This window comes from Gobius niger (assembly GCF_951799975.1).
Source record: "Gobius niger genome assembly, chromosome: 17".
In the NCBI taxonomy this organism is placed as follows: Eukaryota; Metazoa; Chordata; class Actinopteri; order Gobiiformes; family Gobiidae; genus Gobius; species Gobius niger.
This window is the reverse complement of record NC_136868.1, coordinates 16,709,473-16,727,153: the sequence shown is the minus strand read 5'-3', so window position 1 is coordinate 16,727,153 and position 17,681 is coordinate 16,709,473. Positions and strand designations below refer to the sequence as shown.

At 41.5% G+C, this 17,681-nt stretch overlaps 1 protein-coding gene across 1 annotated transcript in view; it reads left to right on the top strand.

Annotated features, from left to right (window-relative positions):
* The window catches only part of ssbp4 (single stranded DNA binding protein 4), an 84,605-nt gene that overhangs the window by 49,593 nt on the left and 17,331 nt on the right, over positions 1-17,681 (top strand). Inside the window, exon 5 of the mRNA XM_079574467.1 lies at positions 17,475-17,564. Within this exon, the coding sequence (XP_079430593.1) occupies positions 17,475-17,564 (90 nt within the window). The remainder of the gene's footprint in view (positions 1-17,474; positions 17,565-17,681) is intronic.

Genomic DNA, 17,681 nt, shown 5'->3' with positions numbered 1-17,681 from the left:
AAAGATAGCTTTAGACACTGAAAACCACTTGCCTGTAGTGCAAGAAGAATTTCCCCACTTTAATTCTGATTCTGATGATTGATATAGGCCATTTTGCAAACAATGTTCTCCACTTATTTTGTCTTGGGACTTGCAAAGGGAATCCTTTATGTTGTAATGGCTCGTCAGTGGCTTTACAGCAGCAGAGTTTGCATTTTGTCCCTGTCTCTCTATGCTCCTTAAACACGCACAATAGTGTTAGTTAAATGTCACTTTAACTTTAATTTGCATGCTTGGAAGAAATGGTAGCTAAACAAAATAAACCAAGTGATGACTCATTGGTGAAATACTTAAATTTCATACAGTATAATTGATATTTGCCCTGTATGTTTAACTTGTTCCACTGACTTTCCTCATCCCCGCATTTTCTCCAGCCACTCTCTGTTTGCTTGTTTTGCTGCTTTCCCTCCTCCTCCTCCTCCTCTCTCTGTCTCAGTCAGCATGTGAATGTGCTACCTATATCATCCTCTTCTGCTTTCTGCTTTGTGTGCGTGCTGATGCGGTGATGTACGGGGCTGAGACGGCGCTGGGATATTTCTGTCAGACTTTATTTATTGATGACAACACTGGCGAGAGTTGCCCATGCCTACTTTTCTGCTTGCGCGGGAAAGAAAAGTGTGGTACCCTCTGTTCTCACTTCCCAAAGTAAATATTTGTCATGCGCCATCATTATGACAGCGCAGGCCCAGCCCAGGGAGTCTCAACTCCTTTGACCTCGAGCAGGAGCACTCTTGTCTGGCTTTCAAAAGTGTTGTGTCACTGAAAATGGTAGTTTAAATCACCCCCCCCCCACCCGAAAAGGCGCCACAACAAGCTGCAGCAGGCTACAAGAAGGAGCTTCCTGGCAACCGGAGTTGTTACTCACAGCAAGAATGCAAATGGCGTATTTTTCAAAGTCGGATACCATTGTGAGCGTCGGCGCTGGCTGAAAACGGGGAGCTGGTCGACTGGTGGTCCAGAGGTCAGGAGGTCACGCTGAGGCCGTTTATCTTCCTGTGTGTATCCTAGCGACAGGACTGGGAGGGGGAGGGGCTAATTGAGCTCAGAAGGAGACAGGTAAAAAGCGTATCAGACTATGAAGCACATTGGAACGCTTGTATTCCCCCCCCCCCCCCCCCACACACACACTTTAATTAGTGTTACCAATTACACCACTTTGCATATTTAGGCTAAGGTTCAGGGTCAAAAAGCGAGACAAATTGATAAAGCGATAGATGGAGTTCACAGTAATTAAAGAAATTGCGACATACACGGCAAACAAATATCTGTATTCAGCAGTGTAGTGTAAATTAACCTACGTAATTAAATCTTTTTTAATTGTTTTCTTTTTAAACCTAGCGGGAGGTCTTGTCATGGCACTGGTCGACTTGCAATTACAGTTGCAGCCGTTACAAATTGCCAGCCTCCCTGTATAATTGCCCAAGTCATTTTTTTGGCCAAGTAAAGATTTTTGTCGGATTCTCGTCACCGAAAGCTGCTGCATCTCATAACAGAGAAATCAAGCAAAAGCTCATCTTCTGTCAATGAGGATTCGATAATGTTTGTCTATTTGTTTTAGTCCAGCAATGTTCAAACTATGATTTAGGAGAGCATGATGTGAGGCTCACGATGTGAAAATAAGGGGTGAACTTGAGGCCAAAGAGTCCTTTTTTTCAACAGTCCAGGGTGTGTCCCGTCATTACTTTGTCATCTTCATAGTAGTCTTTAATGATATATGTGTTATACCTCGGGGCTTCCTGTGTGTAAAAACAAAAAGATTGAGTGTACTTCTCTGTGCTGCTCCTGTGTGCATGATGTCATAAGCCGGGCATTCGCTGACACATAAAACAATATGTACTGAGTGAAATGTAAACCAGAGCTGTAACACATTTTGCTCCTGCTTGGCCCCTGCCTAGAAGCCTCGGCACCCCCTTATCCCATTTTCTGCTTATCAGCTCCGTGCCAACACTCCCCCGTCTCGTCCACCTCCTCCTCCTCCCTTATTTGGCCTCTCGCTCTCTCACTTCTTCTTTCATGCTTTTATTTACTCGCTTGTCCGATCTCTCGCTGACCTCTTCTTGTCTTGTTTTTCCTAACATCCTTCCATTTTCTGGTCTCCGCGGCATGCCCCAGGGCACTCAGTGGGGCCTACAGACCGACCATTGTCTGGGGAAATCCTCCGCCCTCTCCCACTCCTTCTTCTTCTCGTCTTGCCGCTGTTTTGTCTCTGGCAGGACGAGACGGGAGGAATGAGGTGCCTGCTTGGTTGGCTCCCGGGTCCTCAAGGCCACTGGGTTTAAAATCTCCAAACAGGACTAACCCCAGTTAAGACTTTGACTTGGTACAGCTGCAGGTGCTAAACCTGGCATTAGCTTTGACTGTGTGAAGATAAAAATGGAACCATAATCCGATCCATGTGACTATTTGCCAATTTGTATTGATCGACAAATCAGTATTTCATTGTTATGTTCAAATGCAGACACTTTTCTACACCCACTCCCCCTATTGTTCCGTCTCCCCCATGCTCTGAATGAGTGATGAGGGTTTAACCAATCACAGGGAAGTGTGAACTTTAAGAAGCAGCTGATAACTTTGGTTACCTGATGTTTTTGTTCCTGCTAAACGCTATAAAGATATTAAGTGCACATGAATTGTGATATCATTTGGGAGTAAAACTTGTTAACAAGTTGCCCATCATAGAAAAGGCAAAGACACTTTAAAGAAGTAACTTATTTACCTTAATAAATCATTTCCATAGTCCCTCTGGGGGTAATACAAGTGTTAATGGGATCATTGGGGGGTCTTTCATCTCCCTCGGTGTCTCTGGCCAGAAAACCACCCTTGCAACTTTCCTGCCTCTGACTCGGAACCACCAATACACACTAATGGAATGACGAAGAAGAAGCTAACAGGCTAACGGGCAAATCTAGCTGTGGGCTAGCACTACTTAAACAGTATTTACAGCCAAGTTTGAGTGAAATAGATTATCTCCATTGTGTAATTGGATGCACAATATCCCTCTCTCCCTTTGTCTTTTCTGTCAGCGTAGTATTTACTCTCACGGACAATTAATGAGTAAAAAAAACGCAACATGATATGACACCTGCAGTGGCGCTTATGGCCTCTAGGGGCATGAGTTCTGCTTTAAAGCAAGTATCAGATGAAAGAGAAAAATGCATAAACCAAGTATTTGCAGACAGGATGGTAAAGTGACTAGCAGTTGTTTAAGAATCAAATTTGAAGTCTATGATCAATCTGTTTGGACAGTAAAGGAATCCAATGGTACTCGTGTGGAGTGTAAAGGGTCTGAATACTTTTAGTCAAATATAAAAATAAACATCTATCAATGTTAGGGACAAAAGCTGTGATATATCTTCTGCCATATCGTCTTAGACAGAGATGAGTGAAATACTGGTTGAAGATGGTAGTCAGACAACAGTAACTCACATCTCCATTATAACCAATGCCTGCCGATTCAGAAGACTACATACACCAGGGCATCAACAATCTAAGTGTACATTCTTCACTAAATACTCAAATTGAGTGAGTTTGGTGTGAATGTTCTCATACACAAATATGCAAAGGTCACGCTGGCTATAATTATCCTTCTGCATCTATTTTATTAGTGGTGACGTTTTAGACAAAGATGGTCCGCGTGGCGTTGGCTCTGGGATTCAGAAATTATAATTAGTAACGTGTGCGCATTCGTGTCTCGCACACCCAGCCCCCCAGCGTCTGCAGCTCAGGAGGACTGCTCCTTTGGGATTGCCTCCTCTTCCTGCTTCGGCCAACACACACTCGCACAAAACACCCATGGCTCTGAAATAGAAATGGGGTGAGTGGATCAGACCGGCGTGAGATGGTTTTAAATGTCTGGTTACTTTGCTCCAAACATATAGGCTTACGCTTAGATCGGCGTAAGGGTCTCAGTGTCAAAGTTAGGGCTGCGTGATGTGGCAACATGGTACGAACTCGGCACCAGAACGAGTCAAACAATAATAATAATAATCTCGATATATTGTGGCTTATTGCCTCATATTTATATATTTATATGGATATTGCTTCACCTAATATTGTGTCCACATTTTATTGCCAAAATTGTAATGGTGTATACTGTAGCATGAGCAAACTTCCTTTTACGGCATAGTAGTATTTACCCAGCATTCCCAATATTTGCCCATTATGCAGATTAATACATGGTAATACTTTAACTGTTTCAAGTTAAAGACGTCTGACTTCACCTTTTGAGGGCCGCCCCGCTGCCTGAGGCTTTGTGGAGTAATATGCACAGCTCCTCGGTAAAAGCACTCTTCTGCTGTTTTATGTTTCGCTGTATACAGTACCAGCACTTCCCTCACTTTTTCATCTCACACCTTCTCAGCGCGGCAGAAATAAAATCCAGTTATGTGAACAGAACATGAGAGGCAGGGAAAAGAGTGAGCAGGAGAATATGAAAAAATGCCAAAGAATAAGGAGGAGGTAGATATTGCTAACAAGGTTGCCAGAGACTCTTTTCATTTTTAATAGTCCCGTAGGAGGTCTGGCTGATAAAGTGTTATGTTATATTATTAAATCTTGGCAAAGTTTTATCTTCAGCAGATTCCAACAGTAGCATGTGCGAAAGTTAGGCTCAAACAAGTGCGGTGTTGGATTATTGGACAGCTGAAACAGTCAAGTGTGCAAATAGAGGTTGGCAGTTGTAGTTTGTGCACCTACTCAAGCCATGACTATCATGAATTTACCCAGAGTGCTGTTCCCTCATCAAAACAGTAGTATTTCACTTCATTCACAATGTAGGGTTGGGAGGTGTTACATCCTTTTCGATACCTGTACTTAAACGATACCGATACCTGAACAGTACTTTTTTTGATACCTATACTACAACAATATAGGTAACAATATACATTTGAATCATCAATCAAGTAACTTCCTTTAATGCCGTCCTTGGACCCAACAGGCGTCCAAACTTCTCTCTAAACATATATTTTTTTGGGTACCTGCTTCTGATTTTCCTCTTTTTTGTTCCCGATACCGTTCGTTTAACAGTACCCAGCCCTAGTTTTGTGTAATGCAATTTCTTCTACTGATGAAACACCTTGATCTGTATTTCTATCCTCCACATTTTTAACTCTATAAATCATTATAATTCAGCACGCGAAGATTTATTCTTTACAGCAGTGGTGATTTGTCAGCATGCTGTTAACTAAAAGTGAAAGCTTGTATTCACTGTTTTATTACTTGCCAGTCCCATTGCTGCCTGTAGAGAGTTTTTGTGTTCGCAAATTTGAAATCTTGACCAACCCAGGCCTTCTTCTTCAGAATCAGAATAGTTTTTATTGCCATTGTTTGAGAACAGGTTCACAAGCTAGGATTTTTTCTCGATGCAGATGTGCAAAATAAAACGTTTAACACAGAATTTAGTTAACAAAAAGCTATAAAACTTTTACTCGTTTGTCATGTTTTTGTTGTGATTTTGCCGCTTTTTTTGGTCACGATTTTGTCACGTATTTTGGAACTGTTTTTTGTTGCTATTTTGGCGCTTATTTTCAAGAAACTTTGGGAAGAAGCCAAATGGAGAAAATATATTTGGTTCAGGTGGGAGTTAAGAGGTTAAATTATGAAACCCAAACCCAAATACCGTTTAAGCCACAGTTATACTATGTCCCACTAAGTTTCGATCAGAACAAAACCGAAATTTCTCTCCGATGACGAAAAGCCCGAAAAAATTCCAGTTGTTGCCAAATTTCCATTTTTACAGTAACTTTAAGCCTTTAACTGTAAATATGTGCTACATTTGCCTGGACATGCAGAATTTGCACTGACCTGCCAGTGTATTGTACTCACACTATTCAAACCCTGGGATTGTTTTTGCTTTATTTCCTAGTTTTACATTTGTGCTAGCAAGTTCATCTGGTTATGGACCCGTCTTTTGAGAAAGTAAAACCAGCTGAAGTAAGTTGTGGTGACGTGTAGTCGACCCTTCGGAGCCTAAAATAACCCTGGAGAACGCGAGACATATCTTGTGGATCCGTTGCGTTCTGCTGCGGAGGCTGAGCAAATGTTGACGAACATTTATAGTGTAAAAGGGCAGCTGATGAAAGACGCTGGTGCTCTTTGATACCGAGGCATGACATGTGAACCTGCCTCTGCTCAGTGGCTCACACGGCTTGACATTTATTTACACTTGTCCTGGAAGAAGAATCCGAGAAATTCAGGGCTCCCCCAGTCTAGCGCGGTGAAGAATGCGAGCTGGCTACGTGTGCCGTCACCTGTGAAGTGGCCTTTCTGCGAAGGATCTACTCAGTGTTTCCTGATCTCTAACCTGTCTGATCTGTGCAGCAGAGTGGGCACTGAGCGCTGCTGGAGTAAAAAGCTCCACCGTGGCACGAATGACCATTTAGTGCTCAATGCCTTTACGTTAGTACAGATTTATAGTGGTTCTCAAACTAGTCTCTTCGATACTCAGGGTTATCAGCTATTTTAGACTTTATTTTAATGAGAGATTATTTTGTTTATGCGTTTATAATGCTAGATATTTTTTCTGGTTTTAAATGTAGATCTATTTTAGACCTGGTTTAGTCTCAATTCAATCTGGATTTGGGCCTGGTGGTATTTGTAAGGTCAAATATTTGATGAGGTACTTGGGATGAAACTGTTGGAGACAATTACATGAGCATGACTTAATGTTTCAAACAGCTGTTTTTGCTCCAATTTGGTAGGAAGTGACTCAAAGTTGTATCTTACATAATTATCCTTGTTTGTATAAAGTTGAACATTGAATATCTGTCTTGTGCAATAACCTTGTCCAGCATTTTTGAGCAACAATGAGTTTGTCAATTTCTGCCGAAGACGACTCGGTTAGTTATGGATAAAGGAAAAAACAATATTAAAGCAGGACTAAGTAACTCGTGCCCCCAGAGCACCACTGCAGGTGTCGTAGCATGTTGCGTTTTTTTACTCATTAATTGTCCGTGAGAGTAAATACTACGCTGACAGAAAAGACAAAGGGAGAGAGGGATATTGTACATCCAATTACACAATGGAGATATTTTTTTTTCACTCAAACTTGGCTGTAAATATTGTTTAAGTGGCGCTAGCCCGCAGTTAGCCTTGCCCATTAGCATGTTAGCTTCTTCTTTGTGATTCCATTATTGTGCATTGGTGCTCCTACCCGGAGGCAGGGAAGTTGCAATTGCGGTTTTCTGGCCAGAGACACCACTTGTATTACCCCCAGAGGGACTATGAAAAGGATTTATTAAGGTAAACAAGTTACTTAGTTCTGCTTTAAAGGCCCTACACCAGATTTTTATTGTTACAAAGCCACTAAATCAAAATGTTAGTTGTGTCAGAACTCATTCTTAACTTTCCGAACTCTCACCGAAATGCTAGTAAACTCGCCTCTAAGTTCATGAAATGAATTCAAATGCTTTACTGTAAATGCACAGTGTTTTCCCCACAAGTGTCAGAGTTTACAGTAAACTGGAGGAGGACAAAACTTATTTTGTTCCATGACATTAAAAAATGAATAAAATGAGGAATAAGATCCATGTTACTTTCATTCAGCCTCTTAAATCTGAGTCATAACCTCACTTTTCTTACATTCATCATAACACACGTACTGTAATTTTGTTAATTAGCAGCATTAATAACCTTCAATTAGTCCTATAGCTTTGCCTTTGTCACTCAGCTGTGTACGCGTGTGTTTTGGTGTAATTATGTGTGTCCGGAGCAGCCTCATGGCGACACCTTTTTCTCCTGGTCCTTTCGCCGGTTTTCCACCCAACACCAAGCGCCTAATGAGGGAGTAAAAGGCCACTGCTGAGGGGCGGAGGCTGGCCACGGCTCTATACGTGCGTCTATGCATGTCTGTGTGCGTTCACATGTGTGTCTATATATATATATGTCTATATATATGTCTATGCGCCGGTGTGTGTGCTTGGTAATTAAAGAGCGGGGGCAATGGGGGGCTGAGATTGAAGGGGTCACCAGTGCGAGCAGCAGGCCATCTCCAACCTTTGGTCATTAAGCACCGACACGGCCAATAAATGCAAGTGTGAATGTGTGTGCGCTTGTGTCAATAGACCAGTTGGTGTTTCACTTAATGCATGTTTTACCCGTTTTATTCGTGCTCGTGTCACTTTTGTTTAAGTTTATGAGCTTTGCAAAGGGGAAGGAAAGCTTCCTGTTTTTATGAGGCAAAGAATGTAAAAATTAAAATAATGTTTGTTGTCTGGCTTCACATATGACTTGTGTCATTCACAATAGTGCGATAGGGCGATATGGCCTAAAATCTATATCAAGAACGATTTATTTGACTATATAATTGAAAATGTACAAATTACTTCAAAATCCCAGACTTACGCCAATTGGGAGGATTAATTCAGTGATATTTGATTCTTTTTTGTTTTGTTTTTTGTGCCATACTTCTGTAATTTCCTCACAATTATGATCTGCTCTAGCAGTTTACATTCTTCATTTCATTTGACTTTTCAGGCACCTGTCCACTTGTTCTACAGTCAGTGTTTATGCTGCTCTGATGGAGCTGAGCGTAACATAAATGATGTGGTGTCCAACGATATGCGATACGATATGGCCCATCCCATTACACATTTACTGTTCCAGGGTAAAGTGAAAAGAAATGGTGGTTATTAGGACTTATTTTCTACAGAAGGGAAAATATATAGTACCCATTGAGAGTCTCCTGTATTATTACTCTGCACCAAGTTAAGGAACTGTTTCCAGAAATATGCAAGTCCCTAATTTGTGCTTGTATATAATTTTTTTTGATATATAAACCAATTCACTGATTAAAGCAGTGAGTTGGTGATTTTCTTGAAATCCAGCGCCACCTGAGGAACTCTATGGCTCCCTGAGTATCACTTGGTCTAAACTTATACCAGGTCAAATTCAGACTGAAACAGTCCTTGTTCAGACCTACTTTATTTGTTGTTTCGTCCCTTTTTAAACCTGGTTTAGGGGGTTAAAAAGATACGAAATAAAGTAGGTCTGAACAAGGACTAAACCAAAAATAAATAAAATGGTCTCCTCTGCCGTGCATGTATTGCATTGATCAGACGAGGGTTAGCTCTTTGTTGTTAGGATCATCTCAGCAGTGACACAAAACTCCTTGCATACCGACACTTGTGTTAGACATACAACTTTTCACATTCTGTTATACATTGTTCAACTTAACGGCTCGTCTGTGTGGTTTATGTGCCACTTGTATAAAGTCAGTTCACAGCTTTCCTCTCCTATCATCTTGCTTCAGGGCTCTTATTATGTACAAACAACAAATGTGTGTTCCTGGTTATAGTGTGCCGTGTTGTCTCTGCTCTCAGGTAGTGTGTGTGTTACTGATTGGTTTGCCCGGTAGGCTGGAGCAGAAGAGAAGGCAGGTGCTCCGGGGCAGTAGTAGAGGTGGGGGAAGAGCTGGCTGATGTTCCCCAGCCATAGTGATCTCCCCCTGGGCATTTCAGCTCCGAGCAGTGCCACGGCTGGCTTAAGGGCTCTCTCCTGGCTTATATGCCCCAGATGATGATGCACAGGTTTATAGAGACGCCGTGTAAAAGAATATTTGTGTGTGTGTTTGTTTTTGTAGGTGTGTTCTGTGGGGGATCCCAAGCAGATTTGTTTACCGGTAATTAATTCACCTGATTGACATCGCAGCTGCTGGAGCGCTGGGAAGGTGGCGGGGTGTGATTGTATTAGCTAATGTGCATGCTGGAAAAGTTAGGACCCTATATGCCCTGATCATGCGTAACATTATGACCACAGCATGTGCGGTTAGAAACGGATGATCTCTTCAATATGGCACCTTAGTCAATATCTATGACGGACTTATTGGAGCACTCAGACTCCAGATAAGTGGAATAAACCATTCCGATGAGCTACTTGATTAAATAATTGCATAAACGACTAGCCAGTTTATCACACAACAATATAAAGAAGAAGTTACATATTTTGTTAGTCCCCAATATGCAACTCTAAAACTTCAAATTTGTGTGCGCAATTCTTTTTCTGTATATTTGTGGTGGATATGCCGTTAAATAAAAGTGCAAAGGGCATCTAAAAGTAAATGTTCTATATGCCTATAGTTCTTTTGAGCACTATACCGTCTGCAAAGCCTTCGTGCTGAGTGAAATGTATTATCCCCACTTTGTAATTGTCCAGAGCATCAAGGACACATTCTTTGTATTATCTGTGCAAGGAGGGTCCTTGATAGACACAGGAAAATAAAGCAGATTTATACAAGGAAATCTACCAACTGTGCTGTAAAATATGAAAAGCCTGTGCCTGGTAGAGGGCTTTCTACAGTGTCCATAACATGGTTCTAATTTGAGTCATGACATAGTGCTGTGTGCAAGAGCAGGACATAGTAGATTCGTGCTGACTGAACTCCCACGTTGCCTCGCAGGGCACTAACGGAGCGGTGTCAGAGTTGTTGTGGCCGGCAGGTAGTGGCGTGTTGGCCGGCTTGTCTGGACCCAGATAACAGCAGATCCATTACCCCCTGGAAGCCGAGGTCTGATCCCCACAAAGATACCTGCGCTCACTCACTGTCTGTGGGCCATGGAGCCGGGCGTTTGGCTAACTCCCCTCCACTGTGGGCTGGAGTGGAGCACCGGCAGGTTGCAAGGACCAGAGACCACCTTCAGTAGCACAGAATGCAGCACATTCACAGATGTCAGGGAGTGGTATTTCATTAACTCTTTGGTCCATGTGTTCTTTGTATGCTGTATGTCAAAAATGCGCCAGCTCATTGCAGCAGGTTACATGGACAAGTAGATGAATATCTTGATGTGATAATAATCAAGCCATAAGCCATGTTATTGCAAACCTTAAGGTACGGGCTAAAAATTTGCTTAGCATCTTGGTTTAGGCTAATGTGATACGCTGAAAGAGAATAAACTTACAATAAACTCCACAAATGCAGGAATATATTGCCAGTGTTATTTATTTATTTTTTATTAGCTCAATTTACCTGATGTTTTAATTTTGCATTTCTTCAAACAATTTTTGATATTATCGTGTGAACCGGAGTTTCTCACACTTTTGTCACTAAGAACCACCTCATGAAATGTTTTACCTTCCAAGTATCATCAGACTTAAATCAAAGTCAAATCAAGACTAAACCTGGTCGTAAATTCTCCAATGATTTATTGACCTTTCACAAAAATGACGATATACTATATACTAAAAATACAAAATAAAGTCTAAAGTTGCAGATGGACCTGAGTCCCACCAGTGGCACACATGCCACAGTTTGAGAACCACTGCTATAGACGACATACTGCGCACCTCTTATTTGTTGCTTCAGACGGATACTTTCTATAATGTACATCATGTTTTGCTGCGTATCTTGTCATTGACTTTGCTCCCTACAAGCAGTTCCAGTTGCAGGAGAAATTTACTGAGGTACCTCAGAGTTTCAAAGGAGGTGAGGGACCAAATATTTGAATCTAAGGTTGCCTTTCGATACCTCAATACTGTCCCTTTCTTGACGACAATCGATTGATTGTGACTACTTGGCCTAATTCATAAGCTATATTTTTTCCATTTCTGACAAATAAAATTGACTTGCTGCTTAACAGATCACACAAATGCATAAATTTGCACTTCTGTCAGGGGTCATGAGCCTTTGCCTGGTCTGTAGAAAGTCACTAGTATAGTTCACTGATATTATTCAGTGTCAAGCATACTAAGCCAAGCCAACTCAATAGAACAGACTGAAACTCAATTCAAAGAGAGAGGGAAAAAAAAAGGATCGACATTGGCCGATGAGCAGTAGCTGTAATGAAATAAAGACGAGATATAAACATGACCTTTTTGAAGGTACAAACCTTCATAAACACCTCCAATTTGCTTTCACACATGAATAGAGTTCGTTTTCAAGGCGATCTGATTTGTGTTAAAGCGGTATTCACAGACCAGTGCCACAGAATTGAGAATAAATTATTTAACTAAAGAAAATAGCCACACACGAATTGATTTTTTTTTATTGATCAAATATTTAAATACCATGTAAAACATATAAAGGTTTCATATTATGTCCACACAGACCAAACAGATGGGGTTATTAAAGAGTTACAAGGTCATTTGCGAGAGTTTTGATACTCTTGAAACTGGCCATGCATGAGAAATCACCAGTTTAATATTTTAGTATCCATAAGAAAGAAACATCCATCTTCTAAGACTCTTGTTAGGGTTTAATCTCCAGTGCATGGAGCAACTGTTGATTTTGGATAGTCAAACTCCAGTTATCACCAGATCAGCTTCTTACCTGTTACTTACCATTCACCATGTTTTCAAGCCATACATTGACTGAAATGTCCTTCCTCCCAATGAACAATATGGATTTACCAATTAACTTTAAGCATGTCCTATAGGTCTTGGTTTCAACACAGGATGACAATAGCCCACTAACTCTCAATTAATGGCAGGATTGAAACTCACAGTCTCTCCATGCTTTTGTGCCTTGATGCTCCCACACATTAAGTAAAACGTCCCTGTTCCAGAACTAGATCTTGATATTTATAAACCGGCCTCCAAAACAAATATGTGGACCCAAACGTGCTGTATTTTGCGACGACACTAGCCATGAAAGTGACATGAGCAAGGACTTTGCGCTGTTATTATTTATGCCGTTTGTTTGCCCGGTAAAAGGGGAGAAAGATGGTCGCAAACGGGTCAGCTTCTAAAACCCCAGTCTGCTTTCTACTCCATCAGGGTTTTTTCCAGTCTCTATTCTCCCCTTGTTTTTCTTTCTTTCTTTCTTTCTTTCTTTCTTTCTTTCTTTCTCTCTTTCTTTCTTTCTTTCTTTCTTTCTTTCTCTCTTTCTTTCTCTCTTTCTTTCTCTTTCTTTCTTGCTTTCTTTCTCTATTTCTTTCTCTTTTTTTCTCTCTTTCTTTCTTTCTTTCTTTCTTTCTCTCTTTCGTTCTTTCTTTCTTTCTCTCTTTCTCTCTTTCTCTATTTCTCTCTTTCTTTCTCTTTCTTTCTCTTTCTTTCTCTTTCTTTCTCTTTCTTTCTCTTTCTTTCTTGCTTTCTTTCTCTCTTTCTTTCTCTTTTTTTCTCTCTTTCTTTCTCTCTTTCTCTCTCTCTCCTCTCTCGTTCCCCCGCTCACCGCGCTCTGGCCACGCTGATGATTGACGGCCCGAGGGTTTTAATGGGCACTGGAGAGCCGGAGCCGAGGTCGGGGTTGTCATGGCAACACGGAGAAGGGGGCCTTTTCGCTGTTGCCGCCGCTTCACCTGAAGACGCACACGCACAGAGACACACGCGCGGGCAGTTACATGCCAGTGCCACTTCTTCCATTCACTCCCATAAACCCGCTTTTTTTTTTTTCTTTTCTTTTGTCTTCTCTATCGCGGCTCGCTCTTCGTAAGCGCGTAATGCTTTCTGATGCTACACAGCTGCCCCGGACATGTGTGTGTGTGCAAATATAGCACACCGCTTAACATCCTATTATTCTTTTGGTCTGATGTTCAATAATAGCTCACAGCCGGACACTTAATTGGGTCCATTTGAGGTCAGTAGCGTCTCAGAGAAAAGTTGCTCCTTTTCCTTTGACTGTCTGACATGGATTTTGTCCCTAGGATGAACCAGCGCCCACACATATGCAAACATGTAGCCGCAAGGCTTTTTGCATGATCTGGCATCATGTTCAGAGCTGCTGTAGTTGAAAATGTTGGCGGCACACTATATATAGTTATAAAGGTTTTGAAGAATTTAACAAAATGCACAGTCAAAAGATCAGAGGTTTAAATTCTCTTAATCTCTTATGTTATCGTGAGTACGTCTCCTCTGATTTCCACTGCCAATCACCGGGCTCATAGTGAGCAGCTTATTGATTTATTATAACAAGACCAAATGAAAACATCTCTGGCAATTTGCTGGTTTAACATTTTCTCAAACCTACCTGCCGCCCACCACCTGGAAAAATGTGTTCAAGGAATAAGCACAACAACAATCTACCATGATCAGATAATCCGCCTTTGCCTTTTTTACCATTGATGGCCTTAAAGGAGCAGGCCACCATTTTTCCATACTGAGATATGTTCTTGCCTGAGCTTAGAGGAGTTCATGCGTACCTGTCTGGTGTTTGTGCGTGCCTGTGGAAGAGCTTGGTCACTTCTAACTTTACCCCGTTTGGATCTATACGAATATACTGGGAGAAGCCAAATGCTGATAACATCTTTGGTCGTTTTGCGTGACTGAGCGCACGCACAAAGACCAGAAAGGTACACATCAACTCGTCTAAGCTCAGGTAAGAACATATCTCAGTATGGAAAAACAGTGGCCTGTTCCTTTAAGATGCAACTCTCTCAGTTTATCCAGATCCGTGACTGTGTTTTTGCTAAGGACTGAGTAATAATGTTCACCTTGTAGTCCTAAATGTACTGTATGTTCGGTCAAAAGTTGAACTGTGTTTAAATTCTTCTGTAAACACAGTCATGGAGTTCCCTAAAAAGGCTCCTGGGCTGCTCTTATGACATGGATTTGGACTTTTTATAGCTCGGCTCAGACTTGGACTGGGACCTGCACATTCAGAACTTGTACATGGTAGACTTGGCTAGTCCTAAAGTGACTCGGACTTCAACAATGTGTACTTGAGGATGACTTGCGCTTGAAAAATCTTGACTCGACTATAACTCAGATGTGAGTGCATATTACAACACGTGTCTGTCTTTAACCCCAAACAGAAATATCCCTACCTCACAATCTTTCGCCTCACTGTTCTCTTCTCAGAGACTTGTCACTGCTCTTTCAAAGAGCACTCCGTTATTTACAAGCTCTGTTTGTACAAATGCCTGTCTCCATCTGCCCACGCGAGTCCAGTGGATATGTTCATGTCCACACTGTTCTCCCCCAGATTCACACCCCGTTATCCATGTGAGTCTGTTTGCCTGTATGCTTGTCTGCATATGCCCATGGGTGTGCATTTGGACCATGGCCCGGGGCTATGTGAGCGAGTGGGCAGGTAGGTCGCCCCAGTGATGGAGGGATCGTTATGAAATGGATCAGAGAGCACGGGCAAGTTCACTGACAACGTTTTGGGTGGGATTTTGTTTTTAATCCAAATGAACTTTGCACAGACATTTTTAAAATATGAATGAATGCATGATATGACACGTATAGTAGTAGATAGGTTATTATATGCTGATTGTACTGGCTTGATTGTCAGTTATCAAAATCATCATTCAAGTTTTCTCTTATAGCAATTCTTTCATAGATGACGTTATGTGATCTGCTCCGCTTGTGCTCCTCTTTCTGAATACAGCTGGGTTTATAAACACTAATAGTCTCTTAGCAAATTGCCCTCACATGATCATGTTTTTTCTTATTATTGTTTGATGCGCTGGCTAAAGCGTCATAGCTAAACACTGCCAACTTTGCCGCCTCTCAGGAAAAACATTGCATCGAGCGGCACATCTGTCTCGTCCTGATGTTGAAAATCATTATAATTGAGTAGAAAAAAAAAGGAATTGTTGCCAGGAATATATTTAGAAAGCCTGCTCTAACCCGCATTCGGGCATGATGTAACGGCTTTATATTTATTTCCATCAATAAAACCCTAGCAAAGTTTAAGATTGACAATTGTATTGATATTACTGTAGTGCTGAGGGTTGTGGTTTTGGTCTAGACTTGGCGAATCGGTCCAGAGCGCGTGTTATGAGTTGGAGGCGTGCTGTGATCCTGTCAGACTCTTATTGTTCATATCCTTATAGCTGTGGAGCTCTGACAGCTTCTTGCCCTGTTTTAGCATGCAGCCTGTTCTATAAAAGGCTCCATTGATTTGTCTGTCTGTTGTGGTCCGGGAGTGAACTGTACAAACTAGTTCCACCCCCCCACAAGCCTTAACTTTCAGCTCCGTGTCCATCATTGATTGCTTTAGTGGTATCCTTCAGCTGATTTGGAATTGCACAATTAGGGTTGTGAGAACATAAGCTTTACTATGATGTATTGTTTTTTTTTTGTAAAACCCACAATATTAGTGGAAGTATAAGTTCAGTGGTGTGTTCTCTTCGTGTCTGCGTAGGTTTCCTCTGGGTACTCCGGTTTCCCGCACCACTAAAACCATGTACATGAGGCTGTATCTGTGTATGTGAGAGAGTGAGTGGGCGTCGAAGGGACACTATGGTAACTTACCACCACAGAGTATGGAGTGAATGTAAACTGTCAAGGGCTGGGCGACGTATCGGTATTTAAGAAATATCGATATATTTTTAAATGAGATATGGAATTAGACCATATCGAATATATATCGATGTAGTTCAAATTAAGATAAGCTATTAAACTACTTTGACTTTTGGCTTCACGACCATGTCTATGGAAGGCACTATACAAATAGAAGTCATTTCTTTCCTTTCCTGACTCTAATTTGGCTACGGTAGAATAGGGATGGGACGATGAACAATAATATCGTTAATCACGATGAATAATGCAGCAATTAATCGATCGCCACATTTTTTGATTATCGTGCTTGAAGATAATCGCTAAATCCATCAGATAACCCAAGGCGGTAACTTTACCAGGAGTGGATACGTCTCCATGGAGATGTGACTTAAGTCAGCAGTATTTAAGGTTTCAGTGGGTTAGTTCCTCATCCAAATCCATTCTTACCCACTGGAGAAATAGCATTTTCTGTGTCGAGCTGCTCATTAGCTGCATGTTATGTATTGATGACAACAGTATAGTCCAAAATTTTACACAGTGTGCCTTTAAATACTTACTTTATGTCTCACTCAATATGACATTTACAGCAGACAATGAAGAGGAATATTTAATGATTGCCCAATCCCCATCATTTCTGCAGTTTCAGTGATTTTTTTAAACCATGAAGGCAAATATCGAGATAATGTCGAAGACAATCGTGACCCCAAATTTCATTATTGTCCCATCCCTATTGTAGAACAAGTAACTCGTACCTTCCGTGGTGCAGCTCCTTTCTTTTAAATCTCTATGTGACTGTACGAAGAATAAAGGAAATAGCATTGTTGGATCTTTTTATGTTTTCATTAGACTTTAGACAGTTTATTGGCAAAAAAAGGGTTAAAAAGTTATCATGAAGAAGTATAATTTTTGGTCATATAGAAACACATTTTGGTGCTTGTATTACAAAAGACTAATAGTTGTTTTGTTGTCATTTTTGCAATTACACTGATTACGCTTCTTGCTTTACTACAAATACGACTGCTTTACAGATAATATTGCTTGTACTGACTGTACTTTATCCCTTGTCGCTCTGCATCTTGTGAAAAAACACCCTTTAATCATCATCAAATATACTTCGCTGTTGAAAATGATTGCGCAAGAGTTGCCGCGCTGATCTCTGGTCTATTTTTAGGCCCGATTATTTTAGCTCTCCTCCTCCAGTCTCTGCTATTGTCCTGCAGCTGTTTTGATCCTTTTTTCGGACAAATATACAAGTGTTAACCGCTGTTTTTTTTTTTTTGCAGAGTGCGGCCGCTGCCCCCAGTCCAGTGATGGGCAACATGCCACCCAACGATGGCATGCCAGGAGGACCGATGCCACCGGGCTTCTTTCAAGTAAGGCCTTGTCTAACCCCACACCAACCCCCCGTCCACCCCCACCCCCCCGGTCCCCACCCCCATCCTTCAGCCAGCGTTAAGCCAATCCTCCTGTCTCCTCCTCCTTTTTTAGCC